Source organism: Ambystoma mexicanum, chromosome 3q (genome assembly GCF_040938575.1).
Source record: "Ambystoma mexicanum isolate Mex_15411 chromosome 3q, UKY_AmexF1_1, whole genome shotgun sequence".
NCBI lineage: Eukaryota > Metazoa > Chordata > Amphibia > Caudata > Ambystomatidae > Ambystoma > Ambystoma mexicanum.
The window spans coordinates 604568724-604591426 of NC_090926.1; the positions used below are offsets into that span (position 1 = coordinate 604568724).

Genomic DNA, 22703 nt, shown 5'->3' on the forward strand with positions numbered 1-22703 from the left:
CCTCATCAAATTCTCATGAAAGTCCTAAGAATCCATTCCCCTCCTATTCTCAAATACATATTTTATTTTGTTTACATTTTTTTTTTTAATGGGACGTTAATAAAGTTCTTTCTTTTTTTCTCAGGTACCAGAGCCTTTTCTCTATGCTTTAAAACATGTTTCTGCAAAACGTCAAATGCTTTTATGCCTCATATCTTTTCTGACATTAGAGATTTAGATGTTTAAATTAATATAACATTCAAGCCACTGTAGTCACATGGATTGCCACACTAAACTTATTTTGGAAAGCACAATCTACTCCAGATTAAGGTATGTAATACCATACTGTAGGCATAGGGAAGAAACAGATGTGCATGATGAGTGATGGGAAAAGAGGATTTGACATGTAGACGGTTGAAGAATTGAAAAATAGGCGGGGACTGATAGTTAAATGAGAGCTTCAATGAACTGTAGTCTGTTTTGCCAATATCACTGCCAGATTATCAACTCCCCCTGTCAATGTGTGTGCGTTATTGATTTTACAAGATATCTTAGCCTTCCATAAAATCCACGAGTGTCATCTGCAGGATGAGTGTTCAAAGTACAAGAGATTTCAAGGTTACATTAAAAGGCTCTTTCTGATTGGAAGGCACATTCTGCTGTATATTAATATTACTGTTACCCCTGTGCTAAGGTTATGAAGAATATTGCAAACAACGATTTGACAAAAAGGAATTTATAGTGTAACAGATTATATCATTTAACATATAAATACAAGTGCACAGCAAAAGCATGTAGAATGTCTCAAATTCATCATAAAATAAACGTCTTGTTATCTCACCGTTCCTAGCTACTGTGTAATCTGGAACAGGAAGACTCATATTCAATTACAGTGAAGGATACAGAGAGACAGCAATCACCACGCGAACTTAATATGAACTGCAATGACCTTCGTAACGGAGGGAAATCCAAGATGGAATCTGAAGACATTATTAAAAAGTTGGTGATTTTGTTATATGTTGTATAAAACAAAGTGATCACTGCAGGGTAATTGTAAACATTATTTGTTTTTGTCCTTTATCGAGAATGTTTTTTACATTTTGTCAAATCTTTTTCCAAAGATTCCTTATCATGGTAAAATTCAAATCCCTTTCACATGCCAACTTAATGTGTTTCTTTCAGCAGAAGGGCACATGTAAACTTGTCCTATTAGTTCTGATGTCAAAATGCGTAACACAGCAAACTGTAAAAAATAACAAAGAGTTGTAGTGTACTATGGTACGAAATCACTTAAGCATATTTCAATCCATTAATATAATTCCCTTTCATAATATTAAATACACTTATTGGGCTTTTGTCTCTACGTTTCTTTCGACTGGGTTAGCAGAAAGGGTCCAAAGGTATTTTTCAAGAGCCTTCTCACAAACAAAATGCAGATCTTCTAATGTTGGGATAGCTGTGCCTTCGCAGGTGTTTGTTTACAGATGTTTGCCCTACAAAACACAAGATCGCTCACCATGACCATGCTGGAGAAGTGTGCTTGGAAGAATACTTTTGATTTCTTTATCTCACTACTATATCTATATTACCGTGCCCCTGGTTTTCCTTAGGCAATTTCATCCCATGGTGACCTTTCCCTGCTGATTAGAGCTACAGCCTCTTACCACGCCAGTTGTTTTCCCCTTAAAGGTGCAAAGAAAGGCTCCCTTTGATCGTGTGCTTTCTTTCACTAACATACATATCCTGTCTTCTCATATGCCACATTTTCTTCCTTTCACTGATCAGTATCTGTTGAGTCTACTTCTGTTAATCCCTTTTTCAAATAACTTCCTCAATTTTTGCCAGCGTTGCTGATGAATCATCTGCTGTATCCTCAACGCTGAATAGCCCCCACTTACAACATACATGTATGCCTCCTCGACCATGGCTACCTCCTGAAATGTCTTCTATGTGCTTCTCCTTTCACAAAGTGACATACAATTAAATATCCATCCACTCTCTCTACATTTCTTGCTCTTCACCCTTCCCATTTTCTGACCTTGAAAGAATTCAGGAAACCGCATTGGTTGGGATGTTTCCCTGTTATTTCAGGGCTGTAAGATTGTTTGGGGATCCTTAGTCCAAGCTCCCTGCCATGTATTTACCTATTTTCCTTATTCATCACATGTGTTGTAATTCCCTCTTATTATTGCATTCATTGCTTGTGTGACAATCACAGGTCAAGGGCTTTGATGGTGCAGCTCCCAGTTCCATGTCATTTCATCGCGGGATGAAACAACGATGGGTTTTTCTCCGTGGATATTTCAATGAAAAAATTAATCGTTTTTTAAAATTTATTTTGGGGGGTTCCCCCCCAACGCCTATCCCCTTTCATTATTTAACTATTCCCTAACACCCACACCCTATTGATATCTTTTTTAACCCCCCTACAAAATTCCATGAGTTTTCTCGTTGAAATAACAACAGAGAAAAACCCAGCGTCCTTTCATCCCACGTTGAAAGGACGTTGTATCGCTGCCCCCATGAGGTCAAATAGGCCTGTAATGTTGTGCTTGCTCTCTGCCTACCTGGTTCTTGTGGGTATTTGAATTCTCCCTAACGGTGTGGTTAACCGGTCCCACAACTTCCCAATTTCCAGGACCTACATTGGGTATTGATGTTTCAGTGCACACATATGTGCAAGTGGTCCATCTACCCTGCAGTGGTTATGGAGCGGGAGCGTGAACAGCTTGTTTGTTCTGATTTCTACTGCCTGTGTCTACTGAGCTTCTTGTGTTGTGGTCACCTAACCATCAGACTTTTAACATATTTTTTCTAGTTACCTTTAGTAGGGCCATCCTATAAAGTGGGTCGTTGAGTAGGCTGTGGGGAATCCCCCAAATACTACATCCAGTTATCTCTTTCAATAGTGGGAGGCTTACTCAGCACATCTCTTCTTTTCATTCCCTCAATGTTTGTTGTTCACTTCCATCAGGATTTTCCCCTGGACATTGCAAAACACTTCTGACTGTTGTAGTCGATCTCTTAATATGGGCAGAGGAGAAAGTAGTGGGCAAGGCAGCCAAGGAATGAGAGGAAGGGACAGCCGGAGATTAAAGGAAGTTGATGAGGCGGGGGAACCGCCTATCGAAAAGGAGGAGAGTGGCCTGGGGACCTTGGACCATGACAGTGCCATTGAGGTAGACATTGAGGATGACTCTAGAGGAGTCAAAGGAAGCCATGGGGACTTCCCAGCGAATGCCACCATTAATGGGAGAGGAAGAGACAGGACATATCACAGAGATTATATGCGGGTCCATAGATCCGGCGAAGGAACGACAAAGAGTATGTCAGCGAGAGTCTGTCTGAAAGAGGCGCTAGAATAACTATCAGCAATAGGGAGACCTGGGTTGGAGGCCAAGATATCCTTTTTAAACTTCTTCTTTCCAGACTTAGTGAGGAGGGAAGGATAGTTGATAGAGAAGAAATTTGAATAAATGAGAGAAACAGAAAGCGCCATGAGTGGGAAGAGATAGGAGGCAGAGGAAGGAGTATGCAAGTACAGTGGTATGGAACAGTCACTGGGCTAGCAGGGTACAATCAATGGACAAAGTTAAATGCAAAATACACCCAAGTTTGAGTATCTATTCAAATGCAAAATACACCCAAGTTTGACTTTCAATTCAAATGCAAAATACACCCAAGTTTGACTTTCAATTCAAGCGCAAAATATACCCAAGTTTGGCTTTCAATTCAAATGCAAAATACACCCAGGTTTGGATTTCTACACTCCGCAGGGCATACCTCTGATTTGTATCCCTCCCGGAAGGTATTTAAGGCTGGCAACTATCTTCATCTTGCCACTCTCAACTCTCGATCTGCTGTCAAACACTCCTCTGACATCTGCCACCTCTTGGAAGAACTAGACCTTGATGTCCTCGGTCTTACTGAGACATGGTTCATGGCCACCTCTGTCACAAGCTTTGACACTCTCCTCCCTGATGGTTACAAGATCATCTCTGCACCCAGATCCACCAGGCCCATAGGTGGTGTAGCCTTGATCTTTCCTGAGTGGATTCCTGCCACTATCATTCCCATGCAGACCTACTCCTCTTTCGAATGCCTTGTGTGCAGTAGGGACCGCATGTGGCCCATAAGACTGGGGGCTTCCCAAACAGCACTTTAAGATGAGTAGCAGCACCCTTGAGATGGATGGGGACGCAGAATAATACTCTTGCACCAAATCAATAATGACAACTCAATAGTTTGGCAAAGGGAGTCCGTTTAATGACAAAAAAACAGGTTAGTGAATATCAGCAATCGCTCGATCTTCCTTCTTGCTTCAACTCCAGTTAATCTCAGAAAAAACATAACATTTATACCAAAAACTTGTCATCACTGACGTGTAATTTCTTAAAACTTAGCATGCAACTTGATTGGTTCTAGGAAGGTAACTTTAATATAGGTACTATATCTGTATATGGTAATGGGGTGAGGGTATTGGATAGACAATGTCAGGTGGGGCAACTAAGCCCTTCCTTCAAAATGGCTACTGTAAACATCACTAAAATTACGACATCTCATTGGTTCTACTAACTACTAACTAAAGGACCCTAGATTAAATGGTCCACTATGATTGGGTGGGCATCAACCCCACTCATACTTTTCCACTTGCGCTTATCAGCGTGCAGAATAGCCAGCCAGGTGCAGGGAGTTTGTCTGCATCCCAGCTTCCCTCCAATTATAGTTACAATCAATCATCACTTCAGTGGTCATGTGTCAATTATTTCTTTGTGGTTGGCCTTGAGTCTGCTTCTTGGTCGGGGAAAGTTAAGGCGTCTGGGCATGGCAAGGGTCCATGCATAGGTGTGAAAGTCTCATCCCTTCTGCTTGCTCGGTCACGTGATTCTGACACCGTGAAATCGGTCTTTCCTTCATGCAATTTTATGTATTTGATATAATTCTGCCAGTCATCTACCATCTGTGGCTTATCTTGACCTTTCTGAACAGGATACTCTTTTTGTCTTCTCATTAATTGGATCCACTGTTGGCCTATTTCAGCCGATATGACCTTGGCTTCATTGCATGGTTACCATCGTCTGAGCTTATCTCTGTCTTTAATTCTCGATTTGTTTGTTGCAAAGCTCTCCCCTCGAGACCATTAGTAACCTTTAGGTTATTCTGCTCTTGTGTGTAGTGGAAGTATACTGATATAAAGTGCACTATTGAGGTAGATATAAGTACATGTGGTGCTTGCCTCAGTCTGTCTTACTACTAAGCATAAGCAAGCCTCACAATTTCTGTGCTTCTTGCGGTTACTTTGCATATGTAAACGTTTAAACTAACTGAATATCTTTATCATGCTCATGGCACAAGTTTTTGACATCTTGGCAGCAATTGTTTCACTTTAGGCTTTAGGATGTCACTTGTCCATGGTGTTTTGTCTCGTTTATCATCATTCTCAGGTCTTTATATCTTCTATATGCGAGTCAGTCCGGGTTCTTATGATGTCATAATTCATCTTCCTTCAGCATCTTCTTTGCTTCCTCGGGTATTACATTCTGGCGATCGTCATTCTGTCTCATTTGTCGATATGGTTTCTCAATGGGTACCTTACTGTTCAGGTTTTCTTAGGTGTCGGTACTTCAATAGGTGCTGTTATTCGTTAAGTACTGGACAGAGTCCCACTGCGGCTCTCTGTGATTTATTTGTTCATCATATGTCGCATATTTCGGCGTGAATGTTCCTGGTGCTTCAAAATGGGCGGTAGGAGTGCGAATCGTGCTTGGCACCTCCTCTTTACTTGTCTGCAGGCTCTCTGTCTCGCCTAGCCACTCTCTTACTGTTGCTACTCTCTACCAGCCCGATGGTCAAATCACCTCTTTTCTCTCCGAGTGGGCTGACCTCTCCTCCTCCCTACTAGCCTCAACCACTCTACTCTTCTTACTTGGTGACCTTAACATCCACCTCGATTCTCCCTGTTCCTCATCTTTGCTCTTTCGCGACCTCTGCGACTCCCTCTCCCTCTCTATACTCCCCTCTGGCCCTACGCACTCTGCAGGTCACACACTTGATGTCTTGATCTCCTCTAGCCTCCCCCTCTCTATCCCTCTGACCATGCCTCTCACCTGGAGTGACCACTGCCTCCTCTCCTCCCATCTCTCTCTCTTCTCCCCAAGCCAAGCCTACCCCAACACTGCCACCTACCTTCTCGGACATCCAACCCATGAAGCGCTTGTCAGTTGAGGCCTTTGCTGCCACCTTTTCTACCCCCCTCACCCACTGCACCTCCTCTGGCTGACTCACACCCTGACACAGCCCTGTCCCTTCTCTACTCCTCTATTTCTGATTCTCTTGATGCTCTTACCCCGGTCGTGAGGATCCGTTTGAAGTCCAAAGCCAAGTGCCTGGTTTGACTCTGACCTAGCTATGATTAAACGTGGGTTTAGGGCGGCTGAGAGGAAATGGAGGGATTCTTGTTCATCCTCTAACAATCTGGCCTGTCGCCTGCTCCAAAGGCAATACCGACTCTCTGTCCTCACCAAGTAGAGAGTCCACATTCAAGCCTGTGTCTCAGCGGCATCTAATAACTCTGCCGAACTTTTTAAAATCTGCAAGGAGCTGGCAAACCCTGCTGCAGTCGCTCGCCCTCCTCTTGCCTCCCAGGCACTTTGCAATACCCTTGCCTCTCACTTCATCTAAAAAACTCAGGATATCCTGGCCACCCTTTTCTCCCCGTCCCCTCCTCTCCCCTCTCCGTCTGTGCTTGCTGACCCTCCATCCACCCTCCCTCCCCCTTCTCTTCCTTTCTGCTGTTCTCCCCCGATGAGGTCGCTAGAGAAGTCTGATCTATGGAAGCCTTGTCAAAACAGGTTCATCCCTGTTCCTCTAAAACCATCAAGGACCATATTGACACCCTAAAAAAATAAAAATAAAAAAATAAAAGATAACATCTTATTTTAAATCTACCAAACTTTGTGAGGACTTTGGTGCCTCTGAGTCTTGTTTATTGTTTCTCATCTTACTTTGGTTGTCCGGTGAATGCTTCATATCCTTTCCAATCACGTTTTAATACAGTTCTTTGCATACTCTTTAATCTTCCTAAGTCTCTAAGCTCTCTAAGCTCGAAAGCAGCAATGCGCTGTACAGAGTGTGGGTAGCCAGCATTTGCGCTGCCATATTTTAACAGTATCGCAGTACTGTGAGGTCTGTGAGTCGGCATGTGCCTCCATTGGAATTCTTCCTTTGTCAGGACAGGTGTTGTTGAAAGAGCCATGTTTTGAGAGATTTGCAAAATTGGAAAATTGTGGGGGCACTCCAAGCCGACACTGGGATCAAATTCCAGAGGGTGGGTACATTTCAAGAGAAGGATTGTTTGCTCGTCCTCTCTTTGTGGATGAGTTGTGATTCAAGCCAGTTGGTTGATTTGCTGCGCGAGGAGCGTGTCCCACCAGATATGTGGAGCTTAGCATCCAGATATGCTGGTGTGCTACTCGTGACTGCTTTGTAGATGATACATGTAGTCTTGAACAGTATCCTAGCTTGAAGTGGAAGCCGATGCAGTTTGCGTAGGATGGAGGTAATTCGGCCACATTGCTGTGCTTCTTTAATAAGATGTGTGGCAGCGTGGTGGACTGCTTTTAGGGGAGCCAATTTCACATCTGGGAGCATTTTCCTCATTGAGGTGCGAGACCACAAGGGCAATCGCCAACTGTTTCATAATTAGGTTATAGCTCATGCAAATCCAAAAGATCTACATGGTCAAGGACCGATGTAGAAGGCTGTGGAAGAAGACAAAGAGGATAGAGCGAGTGTCTAACTAACCCTGCCTAAGTCTAATGTCTCTGCTAGGTTACAGTGCTGTTCCGCTTGCAAAATACGGATAGAAAAAGAGGTAAACTAGCCACTTCTAGATGGGTAATACTTCCAGACGTGTTGGTCCTTTTCCACTCTCTTCCACTATGTGTAAGTATGTACTGGAAGAGAACAACTACATTGAAAGTTTAAAAATGGTACACCAATGGTCAACCAAGTAGACATCTAGTAGGGTATTGTGAAGTTTATTAATCTCTAGACTGTCCATCTGACCATGGTGGACTCAAATCTAAATATGACACAAGAACACAAATTCACCTCATTGACCGGAAAGACTTTGAATGAGTGTCTTGAGTAGTGGGCATTTAGCCTGACCTTTGTGAGCTATAGTCGAGTGGGTGACTGATAATGGGATGGTGCTGCATTCCAATAAGACAATTGGTATAGGGTTTGTACAGGTGATGAAGGGGGAGGATGTGAAGTCTAGGTCTAGGGTGTTGCTTTGCTATGCATGGGCAGAGCACCAATTGCTTAAGGTCCATGTAAGCAGTCATTGTGAAAAGTATGCTTCGAGTGTGGTTGTCAGCCTGTGACTTGGGGACATTAAAATCAACCAAGAAACACATCACTAGAATGGGCAAATTTGGCATAGGAGAGTAATTAGGAAATGTCTGCAATGAAAGAGTCACTCATGGGAAGTGGTCTGTAGATGAGGTGGAAGGTTATGGATTCCTTGTGTGATAGAGGGAACCGTCAGGTGAGTGCTTCAAATGAGCTTGTTCTTGGAGAGGGGATGATGGAGCATGGCCAATCGCTCCAGTGGATGATTGCCATTCCGACTCCTGCCCTTCCTGGCTGGCTGGCCTGTTGGATGCAGTAGCCTTGGAGTAGGAGGACGTCGAAATCCTGTGGGGAGGATGGGGTAAACCATGTTTCAGTGATGAACAGGGCATCAAGGTTGTTGTAGGAGATGAGATCACTGATGTCTGCAGTTGGAGCGACTGCTGAGCGAGCAATGAACAACATGAGAGGGCGTGTGCATGTGGTCTGTGGGTTTTAGATGGGGGCAAGGGCAATATTGATGAGGTTCGCTAGGGTAGCCTGCCAGGGCTGCCCAGGGCACTTGGCCATTCAAATCCTAGTGAGAGTAGGGATTGGCTTTGGAAGGAGGAGCCGCATTGAGATGTCTTTTGGTGAGTAGCAGCAGTAGCGATTAGTTTGTAGCTGAAATGCAGTTTAGCGGGGCATGCCCTTGTCTTTGCCTGTCCTTTTCTGAGGATGCCTAAGGAGAACTGATTAAATAGGTGGTGGGCGGAGCAATTGAATGGCAGGTCCTGGTTGTGTGACCAGTAGCCTACTCAATGCTGTCTGCCTGGAGCTGGCCTAGAGTCCATAAGTAGAGGCATGGAAGGCATGCAAACTGGATGTGGGTTGAGCAACTGCCTTATGGTCGCCCAGAGACCACTGTACTATCACTCTCAGCCCAGTATCTGACCTCGGTTTTTAGACCTACATCTGACCGTCGCACTTAGCCCAGTATCTGACTGCTACTCTTAGACTAGTACGTCACTGCTGCATTAATCTCGCCAAGTATTTGAGAACTGTACTCTGCCAACTCTGCCCCGTATCCATCCACGGCAACTAATTCCAGCCCACCTAGCTCAGCTAGTAGTAACAGTATGTACTTCCACATGCCCAACCCAGTTCACCTTGCACAATTCTCCAAACTGACAATTATCCTTACCATCATCTACACGACCATGCCTACAGTTCTGCCTACAGAGGGCCTTGGTGCCCACATACAACTCATCTCTAAACCCTGCAACTTAGAACAAAGGAAGCTTAGACTCCGGGCTCGACTACCTAAAATATTCGAACCTATTACTAAATATAACATTAACCTAGAACACCTCCGACCCAAAATATGCCGACCACTGGTAACCACCGCCCCTCACAGACACCAACCACACCATAAAATCAATAAACTTATAGCCAAACCCCCGCTCACAGCACAGCTAGAACCTGAACTAAAAGCTGCTCTAATCAATGCCAGATCATTAGTCGCCCATGCCACTGACATAGCAGATATCATACGGGATAATAGCCTTGACTTCATTGCCATTACTGAATCTTGGCTCCACGATGCAGCAGGTCCGGCTCTCACTCTGGCAGTCCCAGAGAATTATACCATTCTCAGAGCTGACAGACCAGACTCGCGCGGTGGAGGAATTGCAATTATCGCCAAATCTAATCTCTCTATGAGAATCACACCCACACCCTCCCTCAAATCCTGCGAGCTTCTCTCTATCAAATTACCGACTGCAAACTCCCAAACACTAAATATCCACCTTATCTATAGACCCCCTGGCCCCGTCAGCACCTTCACTGAAGACATCACCACTGTTATCTCTGAGAAGCTAAAAGAATCCTCCCAAACACTAGTACTAGGAGATTTCAATCTAGGGCTCAACGATATCAACGACCATCATGCTACTGCCACAGGCAATACTCTGTCAGTGCTAGGCTTCACGCAGTTCGTGAATACTTCCACACATATCAAGGGAAGAACACTAGACTGGATTGCCAGTCACAACTGCTACCCCTCTATAACAGCCATCACCCCCCAAATATGGTCTGACCATTACCTTATCTCTTTCACCCTCAACACCAAAAGACCCATAGTCTTAACACCCACGCCAGCCACACCCACCTTAACGAGAAACAAGAAAAACATTACAGCCGACAATATTCTGCCCCACATCCTACCCAAACTAAATTCCCTACCTGACCACTCTGACCCAGGCATCCTAGTGGATGCATTCAACGCAGCCATGTGCTCTGCTCTTGACAGTATTGCTCCATTTAAACTTCGGATCAGTAAACCCAAAAAGCATTTGAACTCATGGTTTACACCCCACCTAAAAAACTTAAGACTACAGAAGAGAAAATGCGAAACAGCTTGGAACCGACTTCCGACCGCTGAAAATAAAACTAACTTAATTAACATCTCCTCGCAATACAAAAGAGACATCATCCTGGCCAAACAAGAAACCTATAATAATAGGATCTCCCAATCCAACTCCAGCATGAAGGAGCTATTCTCCATCCTAAAGGAACTGGAAACTCCTATCACAGTACAGGATGACTCCATCAAAGACAAAACTTGGTGCACAGACATACAACTGGCACTAACCAACAAAGTATCCAACCTCCAAACAAAAATTGCCCTAAAGAAAGCCTCTCTGCCAACTCAACCTCTGATAGTCAAAATTCCCACATCCAACAACCCAGAATCCACCCAATTCCGTTTCTCCAAGGTCTCAGTAATTGAGGTAGAGAAGACCATTTTGACTCTCAAACCTTCTAATTGCAAAGGCGACCAATGCCCCGCACAACTGATCAAGGATGCGGCTAGGGATTTAGCCCCCTTTATCACAAAACTTATCAATGCCTCCTTTACTACGGGCACCATCCCCCGCAACCTAAAGGAATCTTGGGTACTCCCCCTCCTAAAAAAGCAAACATTGGACCCCAACATTCCTACTAACTACAGGCCCATCACCACGGTTCCCTTCCTACTAAAAATATTAGACAAGGTAGCATACACCCAAATCCAGAACTTCCTTGAGATGAACCATCTCCTCGGCACCCGCCAATCCGGTTTCCGTCCGCAACACGGCACAGAGACTGCCCTTATCGACCTAAAAGCCCAAATAGATTCACTCAGAGACGAGGGAAAACTAGCTCTCCTCCTCCTTCTAGACCTCTCAGCCGCCTTTGATCTGGTGGATCATAAAGTCCTATGTAATCACCTGGACTCGGCTGCCCACTTCTCAGAGGAGGCTATAGTCTGGATTCAATCATTTCTTAGTGACAGGACTATGAGGGTGTTCTCCCCCGCAGCGGCAGCAGACCCTATCCCAATCACCTGCGGAGTGCCCCAGGGATCCTGCGTCTCGCCGACACTCTATAACATCTTCACCAAGCCACTCTTTGACGATCTTGATAATCTGGGTATCACCTACACTAACTATGCAGATGATACTCAGATTCTCTTACCACTTACTGGGGATTACGTCGAAGATCTGGCTCTGGTGAATAGAGTCTATAGCATCGTTCAGGCATGGATGGCCAACCATGGCCTATGCTTGAACGATGACAAAACAGAGCTCATCATCCTGGGCACGGCAGCCCGTATCTCCAAACTTAACCAAAACTACTCCGCCTTCATCATCGATGGCAACACTATCAAGGTCGCCAGAGAAGTAAAAACCCTAGGTTTTTACCTTGATGCGACACTATCTTTCACCAAACAGGTGAACTCACTGTCATCATCCACTGCCTATACATGCAAGTTAATACGAGCTGGGAAACCATTCCTTTCAGAGGACAGCTGTCTTATTCTAGCTAGAGCCCTCATTTTATCGAAATTAGATTATTGCAACGCCCTCTACATAGGGACTACCAAACAAATCATCCACAGAATCCAAGTGCTCCAAAACAATGCACTTAGAGCGGCCCTAAGTATCCCCAGAAGTGCACACATTTCAGAAATAAGACGAAAACACAAATGGCTTTCCACCCAAGAAAAAATCAACCTTAAATCTGCGTCCCTTATCCACAAATGCCTAAACAACAAAGCTCCCCGATACCTCTCAGAACGCTTCAACAGGAAAAATCCAACGAGACTCACAAGGACAGCCAGCCCCAACTGCCTCCTAGTGCCCAGATTCAAACTAGCCACCATTGGAGGTTCCAGCTTCCCAGTTAAGGCAGCACAGTTATGGAACTCCCTACCCCTTGCACTCAGATCTGACCAAACCTTCAATAACTTCAGAAAGAACACCATAAAATGGCTTATTGAGAATGCGACATAGCGTATGTCACTTTATACGTAACGTCTTCTTATAATGTTTGTACTAACCTGCTTTTACTGTTTGATCGCCATAGATTTGACTGTTTAGCTACGCCTTATCTGCACTTGCACTTGCCCTACCCTGCAGATTCGAAATGTCCACTATGCCTGTAACCTGTAACGTTAACTAATCTGTAACCTGTAAACGTTAACTAAGCTGTAAACCTCCTTGTTCTCTTGCGCCCTGCTACCCTAGGGTCTGGTGCGCACAATAAATAAATAAACAAACAAACAACAAACAAACTGAGTGTCAGGAACAGGTCACATGATCAACAGCCACCTTTTTTTTTATAAAAAAAGATTTACTGTGTTTTGCCAAAATTATGACTTTTAACACAAATTACAAACTCAGCTCAAACATAAAACATTCACTTTGTACAAATGTTCTGACAAAGAAAAAGAGAAAAAAAATATATGGGATAAAGGTAAAAACATTAATCATTAATCATAAAAACGAACTTCAATTTCACAACCTCCCATATTAAATTTGTGTATTACCACCCAGACCTAAATCCTTCAGGATTCTGACCACTAAAGCGATCAGAAAGGTTTCATTTCCTGAAGATAGTCTGTGCCAGAATTCATTAGTATTCAGCCAGCGAACATCGTGGACAAATCTCTTAAGTCTAGCCATTCTCAGATCCCACGTACTAGGACAAATAGATAACAAATGCTTAATTGACTAGCATTCTTTCTCATCGCATTTGTCACATATGTCATCAATGTCCCCATCTTTATCCCTTGGGGCCTTAATCTCGACAGTTGGGAGCAGGTTTAATCTAAACCTCAAAAAGAGCGCTCTTGCTAGTGGGTCGGGTAATTTATTAAAATAGGAAGACAAGATCGGCCTTTGTTTGCCCATTACTGAAGCTGATAGCTTAGCCTTCCTCATTGCCTCCCCTGTTCCTATCCAATCCCATCGCTTCAAGCGTGCTTTCACTTTAGAGGGGTTCTGGAGAAGGAGATCAGTTGTACAGTCAGGACTAGCAAATATGTCACAGCATTTCAATTTCAACTTCACAAGAAACCCATTATCTCTGCACTGCATTGAAACTGCCACATCCTCATACTGGGAGTTCTTAGGGGGGTCTTAGATTAACCTATACAAGGAAATCCATCTCCACTCCAGCCAAGATCTTAGGGAGGAGAGGCCCAGTTCGCATCTAAGGAACGGAACATAGTTAGGTAAATTCAAAAACTTCTTCCACAGTTTTGCCTCTTTTACATCCCATTCCACATCCATCGATGTTGGATTTGAGTCCAGACCATAAAGAATAATTGGGACAACCTTACCAATATAGAAGTTTACCAGCGGAAGTATGGAAAATTTACAGAATCTAGATCTAATCCTTTTCATTTGAGACCCCAAGTTCATGGTTTTTAGATCGATGGCTGACAGAAAATGGCTTTTCGTTGGAAAAGATTTTAATTTAACTCCCAGATATGTCAACTCAGATACTATTTCTATTGGGTGATGATCTAATACCCAATTATAGATCTTAACTCCCTTCTTTGGATGTTTGAATATCAGTACATTGGACTTATTTGGGTTAATGGTTAAATTGTTGTTACAAGCATAAACCTCTAATGCGGACAGTAACCGTTGCAACCCAACCTGGGAATGATCTAGGATCACAACGTCTCCAGCATATGCCAACCAATTAATTTTCGTATTTCCAATTCGTGGTGTTATTAAACCTATTTCGGAGAGCCATCGATACAAATCTTAGCTATAAAAAGAATAATAAGGAGAGTTGCTACTAAGCAACCCTGACACACTGCTCTATTGAACTTGTTAGGAGCTGACAATTACCTGATCTGGTTAATCTAACTCGCATCGTTGTGTTCTGATGGAGTTCCATTAAGATAGCAAGTAGGTTAGGAGGGATCCAGTTTCTTCCACAGGAGATTCCTGTCAATAGTGTCGAACGCCTGGGACAGGTTGATCCAAGCCCCCTTCTGAAACGAGTCCGCACTCAAACAGCTCAGGACTAGGCTATTGAATGATGTAGATAAGCCCTCCCTAAAGCCTTTTTGTTGCTTAGGAATTATTACTTTAGATTTAGCCCAAGCCTCCATCTCCCCCAGTAGTAAGCCCACAAATATTTTGCTGTCGGCATCCAGGAGTGAGAGTGGAAGATAATTTGATGCCAATAGTCGATCCCCCTTTTTTATAGATATGACCACGGACTGTTTCCATGACTCCGATAGATTCTTGGATGGGATTATGTTATCAAATAACGATTTTAGAACCCTCGACCACATTACTGGGTTCATTTTTAAAATCGTATTGCTTAGTCTATTTGGCCCCACCGCCCTTTAGGAGGAGGATTTCTTTATTATAGTTTTGATGTCAATATGGTTAAATGCTAGAGACCATTTATCGATCACTTCTATTACTGGGAGTGATTGTTCTATGGACCCATAGACCCCTGAAAAATGTTCCACCCAAGTCTGTTCTTGTATGATGGTTCCCTGTTTATGAGTGGAGGATTCATAACTAGATCCTACAATAGTCCAGAAATTTCTGGAATACCTAAGGCTTAATGCATGGAGCATTTTTTCCCTGTCTTGATGTAATATGATATGCCTATAAGACCAAATCCAGTTTCTGTAATTACTATTGATAGTTCTCAATGCATCCTTGTAGGATTTTTTGTCAAGGTTTAATTTTCTTGCGTAGGCCCGTTGTTGCCTTATACCCTTCTTTTTCTCTAATACTTGGACATTAAAGGTATGTTTATGTAACATATGAGGCTTCTGAGCCAGAGAAATAGAAGGATTTAAGTTGAACAAAAGGGGTGGGAAAGATCAATGGGTCACAATAGCCTAGTAGCTGTGATTCGGGTGTTTGCTCCACCTGATCACTCATTTTTTTTAGTCAATGTTGCGGGGGACACTCCTGCAGCCTTTTTTTTTCTTTTTTTTCTTTTTTTGTGGGTGTGCTGCAGGGGTGTCCCCCGCAACACCCTGCTCACTATGCCACACAGTATAGTGGGTGGGGTGTTGCGGGGGACACCCCTGCATCCCCCACAGTCTTTTTTTTTCTTACTTTCCTGCAATGCTACCACCAAAGGTTGGTACTTTTGGTGTTTGAACCTTTGGTGGTAGCATATTCCGGTCGTTTTGTACGGTCAGACCTTTTTTTTCGGTCCGATCGTACAAAACCTGGACTCCAGTTATGGGGAACGCCAAGCGGTTCATCACAGCCGTTGAGTCGAGGGGAGAGCCGATAAAAGTCGGGCTGTGGTGGAGGAAAGTTGCAAAGTGGTAAAGTTAACTAAGTTCAAAGGAACTGTAAAGGTTTTGAGGGGAGACCAGCTGCAGAGGGAACTAGCACCACATGGGTGCTAACTCGAGAGACTCTGGTCAATCCCCATTTGAATGAAACTACAGAAATCAGAAGGCCGTAGGAGATCCTCCAAGTTAGGTCAAAGTGGTCAGACACAAGGTCAAGCAAAATCCCTGTACAGTCGAAATTCTTTGATCTACGAACTTGAGAAAGCAAGGGAAGTGAATCCTGCAAATGAATGAATTTGAAGTTGGCAAATGTGAACCAGACTGAGGGATGCTGACTAGAAGGGGGCAAGTCTAAAGTCCCAGGAAACAGTGTGTTGACAAACGTAAGCCCGGTCAAGGGATGTCCACTAAGAACTGTTTGCTAAGATATAAGGAAGACAAGGAGAAGTGCACTGTCTTGCTTGTCATTTTGGGTCCGAGCCCGACCGAGGGAGAAACCCAGAGACAGTATAAACTAAAGAGAAGTACTATCCCACTTGTCAGTTGTGAGGTCCTAGCCCGGCCGAGGGAGACCCAAGGGTTGAAAGTTACCACCCATAATTCATGGAGAAAGGAACTGTTATAACATTTGTGGAATACAATTTGTGAAAGGGTCAGCACCCAGAAGAGGCGCACCCAAGGGGTGAATCTATCACCCGAGAAATACATAGAGCAGAACTTTGTGTTTATTTGTTGTTTATCTTGAGCATCCTGTCAGACTCATGAGATCAGGAACTCACAACCCCAAAGGCCTTGATATTGATAAGAACTGTTATAGGATCTAAAACCAGAAGAGGGAAACCCAAGGGGTGAACACCAATCACCCAAGAAACCAAGGAACAAAAGTCAGCCCAGAAGAGAGACCCAGGGGTGACGCATCCTCACCCAAAGCAAAAGCAGAAAACAAACTTTAATTTTGTTGAAGGAACTTTTGTTTTGTTATTTGAACACCTCAGGCCCCAGAGACTTTCAAGGAAACGAGACATGGCTATCGACGGTCCTGATAGCTGCGAGGGATACTGTCGACTCGTGCTGGGAAAGCTTGACTGTGTTACTGTGCTCCAAGATCCCACCTTACCACGTGCTCAAAACGTGGGGAAGGAAGAACCAAGCTACTGCATCCTGACATATTATTTGAAAACACTTGTTTCTTTCCTTGAACACCATCCCACACACTTTTTTGTATTAGATGTGAGGTTTGGCCATAGGTTTCCTAGTATAGGCACTTTTATTTTGACACAACGCCACTAGGACTGCCTTATTTTCGTTTGATGGTCGACACTTGCTCCTATATTAGATTTATGTTTAGTTTAGGTGTTTTTCCACCCTGCAAACATTGTTCAATAAACACCCCTGGACTGTGATCACTTTTGTCTGTATTTACTGTTGCCACCATGAGTTCCTCACAGTGTCCAACGGCAATAGGGTCTTCAGATCCTCCCTGAGGTGCATGAGAGAGGATTAAAGCTGATAAATGAAGATAATGTATTGCAGGCTCCTGGGTTGCAGCAAGAGGGGGACTCATTTTCCATGTTGTCGTTCTCGTCATTGGTGCCGCTGGTGGTATATTGGGCCTCTGAGAGGCTGAGTTTACTGTCCAGGTATGATGGATACTTGATTGTCAGATCAGCTGCATTATCGATAAGGGCCTGACAATCATAGGTATCCAGTGCTATTCTTTGTAAGGGTCGATTGATGTGTTTTTTTTTCTGCAGATCTTTGAGAGATTGCCAGACTGTATTTTTGTTTTATTTTATTTATTTGAATTTTATTTAAAGCACTCACACAGCGCAGGGGCACCGAGGCGCTGTTACAGGAATATGTCTCTTAGTTGCGTATTTATAACGTGCTTATTACCCAGAGGTTTCTAAGCGCAGACCCGGGGATCGAACCTTTGTTGCTTCGTGTTGTCTTGTTTCCAAGGCGAGCACGTTGCCGCTAAGCTATCCTCCTGGGACATTGCATGTTGAACTTGTTTCAAGAATTCCGAGGTGTGGGCTGGGGCGCCTAAGAGCGGGGGCATTGCATCTATCTATATAGGAGTGAGAGAATCATTGAATGAGGGTTCTAATATCAGGGACTGGAAAGAATGTTTTTCATATTTAGTGAAGTGAAAGCTTTTACTATGTTTGACATTTCATTATATAATTGAGCAGGCACTGTTTTCTTTAAAAATCAAAGTAACTGTTTCAAATGAAAAATGCATTCAATGATAAAAAAAGTATAGGGGACATTTAAACAAAAATTGATTTGATGCTCTGCATTTACCCCTCATGTACAGCAAAATACATATCTGGCAATTTAGCACCATTGTTTTTTCTGTTTATTAGATCCTTTAAAGAAGAGAACTCAATGGATAGTGAGTCCCAGATTTACAGCCTGATTCATGGAAGTGTTTTATAATGGCGCAATCCCATAGGAAAACGTTCCATGAATCAGGCCATTAGAGTGGAGTGCAGAGTTGTAGTGAAAATCCTTCGAGTTCGATTTCCATTTGACCTTTCTGGACTTCAGTACATATGGTCAAGATTGAAACACAACGGGTTCTCAACATGGCCTACAGAGGAAGGTCAGAAGAGCAGATAAAAAATAGAAAGCACATTCTGGGCTACATCCATTTTATGACCAGTGAGCAAAATCCTGGGTACAGGGTTTGCTATTGGGTAGCTTTTATTGAGCTTTCGAGTACTCCAACTCTTTCATTTGGGTTACAGTTTACCAGAAGGTAATTCGTGGCATCAGTCATTCATCTTCTGGGACAGCAGCGAGTCTGAATCCCTCTGAGGTTCTATACTCTATGGGGGCTGGGAGGAAGTCCTCCTATCTCTCTCTTGGGAGATATTGGCCTGGCTCAGCTGAGTTCTGCTGTGGAATGCTTGATTTTAAGGCCCTCTCCCTTACTACAAAGAGCGGGTCTAAGAACAAATAATGTTGTGTTTTATTGTTTTTTATGGGCGTTTCACTACATTGTATCTTTTGTGTGTTGTTATGATTGATAGATTTTTTATAAACCTACTACAAATCTCTATATTTTTGAAAGTGTGTTTGTATGTTCAGGGTTGGCCTCAACCCCATAACAGTTGGTGGGCTGAACATTTGGCCCAAGGTCGGCATACCAGTCTGGGGTGTATTGCCGATAGTTACATTTGACCAACCCCACCCATTCGCCCTGCAGAGGGTGGGACGGGGACGTCATTTCACCAAAATGCCAGGGGTAGCGGAAGTGACATCACACGATCCTTGACCCCTGGTGACTTCACAGGAAGTGATGTCATTTGACCCCACCCCGAAGTGATATCGTGGGATGCGATGGAATGTGACCTTTCACCCGTTGACAAAACAGGAAGTGCTATCACATAGCATTGTACACTACAAAAAATATGGTTACGATATCGCTATAATGTGATGTACATTTCATACAAGTATGGATCGCCATATGTATCGTTAAGATCAGTGTATATAGGCCCATATTACCAAATTACTGTGAATGCAAGCAGACGTCCACGATCAAATGATAATGATGTGTTATTATATAGCACTTACGCTTAAGCGCTTTACATAGAAAAAATATACACGCAATATCACCCAACCTGTGTTGGTACTCATTTATCGACCTCAGAAGGATGAAAGGCTGAGTTGAGGCGTTTAAGAACAGACTAACTCAGTGACTCACCCCCTGAAGTGTGCCTGAAATAAACCTTTAATGAGTCTAGCAATTATTGTATAGAATTCCAGAAAGACACATTATTTGGTATTCCTAATCTTTCTTATTTAGGGTCAGTGCTGAAAATGTTAGACTTGTGTCAGTCCTTTTCTTCTTTTTCTTATTTTTTTAAGGGTCTTTAACAAGAAAGCCAGCCACTCCAGAAATAAAGAAATAACGAGCCACATGGTGCTGGCCACAGCCCATGATCTTACATTACAAAGAAAAAAAGAAAACAAATTCTCTTTTTTTCTATTTCTTTCTAGAGGTCGCAAGGGTGACCACAGAGGTCGCAAGGGAGACCTCAGAGGTCGCAGTTGCGACCTGTGGCGACACCCAAATGACGTCCCTGGGGTGGGATCTGGCCCTGTGCTATCAGTATAGGCAATTTCAGTACATTGCTGAATTTGCGATTGTTGGCTCCATCCAGCCCCACAAATGTTGGTGGGCTGAAATGTTGGCACGAGGTCAGCATACTAGTCTGGGGTGTACTGGGGATAGTATAATCTGACCAACCCCACCCATTCACCCTGCACAGATGTGGAGTGGTGTCCAGCCCTATGCTATCAGTATTATATCTCGATTTCGGAGATTGACGATTTTGCAATTTTTCACAAATAGGAAGTTATGACACAATATAACATACACAAGGCTATAGCAGACCCCCATGTGCATGTCAGCTACAGACCCGTGCAACGCCGTGTGGTACCGCTAGTGCTGTAATAAACTGAAACTAGTCAAAGTTATTATTGTAGGGATAACCCAGTTTTGCTGAACCTTTTTTTATCCCAGTCATTTAATCAAGAGCGGAAATAAAACCAATGCAATTAATAATTTGGATAATAGATACATTTGTATGCATTTCTCATTTGTGGTGTGTCCAACATATGCCATGTGTAAACTAATAAAAAACGGGACCATCTTCACCCGATGTCTTTCCAGCTGAATAATGGGTTCTGTTCTGACAAAGCAAAATGGTACTGTACCGTCGCACAATACGGAACGATGCAGACTATCAGTCAATTCACACCAAATGCATTTTGGTTTTGTTAAACATACCTTTGCATTGTGGAAGGTTATTATTAAGATGCCCACCTTTATAGTAAAGGAAAGGTGCTCCATATCCATTAATCCACATATTATAAGAAATCAGCCATAGAGTCGATGTGAAAACTACTAGCACCAAACAGCAAGGTTGTTTGTAACTGCTCCAAATATTGCATACATTGAGAGCAGGGATGTGTTTATTTAAGCAGATGGTCCAAAAAGTATTTGATGGTGCATAATATAGGACAGGTACACTAATGCTAGAGTTGGAACTGACCAATCCTTAGCGAGGCTCTGGGTGGCCTTTGCAAATTACTCGAGGGGTAGACTGTATATTAGAAACACATTCAATAACTGTCCAGGTCTTCAGAAATCCTACCTCATAGCACAACCTCTGTCCTCCCTTCCTTTGCAGCAGTTGTGTGGCACATATTTGCATGAAAGACTGTCTGTCCCCCACTACTCTCATGATTCCCGCGCTTTACTTTTGCCTCCAACCGACATACTTTGTTCTTCATGATAACACAGTTAATAAATCAGACATTACTCATTCTTGCCTTTCCCTATACTCCCTATATCCAGTAAGAACAATAATTCTCTGTTTTTACCTGCAGAAAAATATCACACAAATCCAACAAAACAAGAATTGTGTACTCTTGTAAGCCTCTCTCTCTCTCTCTCTCTCTCTCTCTCTCTCTCTCTCTCTCTGTCTCTCTCTCTTTCTCTCTCTCTCTCTCTTATTTCTCTCCCTCTCTTCCAGAATGATGAACCGTGAGTCACAAGTGGAAGGGCACTTTGTGTAGATTACTCTCCTCTGTCCGGTCCATGTTCCCATGAACTTTGACACTCTCTATAAAACATGTAAGCGAGCAATATTGGCAAGAATTGTTTGCACACCTTTCAGTTGCAATACATGTTTTCCACACGTTGGTATGCATGGAAAATAGTGTGCCAAAATGTGTTTTGCACAATAGTATCCAAACTCACTTATGGGTGATTTACCTGTGGCTTAAATTATAGCAAACGTGACAACATGTGAAATATGTTTTTCTAATTCATTGTGTTTTCCCCCCATCTCCATTCATTTGCGCAGTCACTTTGCAAAGCAATGTTAGAACCTTACACTTTCCCTACTGCAGTGATGGAGGTTTCCTCCCAATTCAAATTAGTCATTGAAATTGTTCTCACCCCTCCCTATGTTCCTCCCCCTGCGTTATCAACAAGGACACATCTTTTGCACAGCTTCACCTGTTTTTCTTACTGTGAGATAAACAGACAATGGGCGTGGTAATGGCATGGGGAGCAGCTGTGTTGAAGATTACCAGCTATGAGTAAACCAGTGAAGTGAGGCAGCACTTTGTGAAGCTGTCTATGTAAACAAGTAGGTTGGGGCAGGGCCCACATCTTTAATTTAGGGGAGAAAAATAGTTGTGGGGTCAACTCACAGGCTGTAGGGTAGCCTGATGAACAAACCTCTAAATGGTCTCTAAATGTCAAAGGGCGATAATCTCTCCAGCCAGGACTGTGCAATTGTGGACAGCATTTGACCTCACAACTGTCCAGAAACAGACATCCCCTCGCTGAAATGTGGATTCAGATAACTACGCAATCCCATCCCCCATATCCCGTGCCAGTTTACACATACGTTCACTTTCGCCTGTTATCCAAACTGTATTCAGCTACAGTGTATACCTTAAATGCCAGTTCCCGCCCGGAGAAGGCAGGGAGAATGCCAAAGCACACGATAGCCAGTGAAGCGAGGATGCCCCTTGTGAAGCTGAGGAGACAAGAGCATGTATTATCCCTTCTGAACTTCACAGGGACATCCAGCCAGTGGTGTCAGTCATGGCCGGAACAGTGAAGGGTGAAAACCAGCTCTTGACCAGCCTCTTTGCCTCTCAGCCTTTGAGCCTTTCATTTGCCTTTATGCCTGTTGCCCCTGTGAGTACCCACAGCTTCCTAATGACTGTTCTGTCTCTCCACACT

The 22703-nt window shown here is 43.4% G+C and overlaps 1 protein-coding gene across 3 annotated transcripts in view; it reads left to right on the forward strand.

Annotated features, from left to right (window-relative positions):
- Positions 1–22703, forward strand: part of MYH16 (myosin heavy chain 16) — a 1358245-nt gene that overhangs the window by 500615 nt on the left and 834927 nt on the right. For all 3 annotated transcript variants that reach the window (XM_069654472.1, XM_069654473.1, XM_069654475.1), the window contains one exon: positions 830–978. In XM_069654472.1, the coding sequence (XP_069510573.1) occupies positions 830–978 (149 nt within the window). The remainder of the gene's footprint in view (positions 1–829; positions 979–22703) is intronic.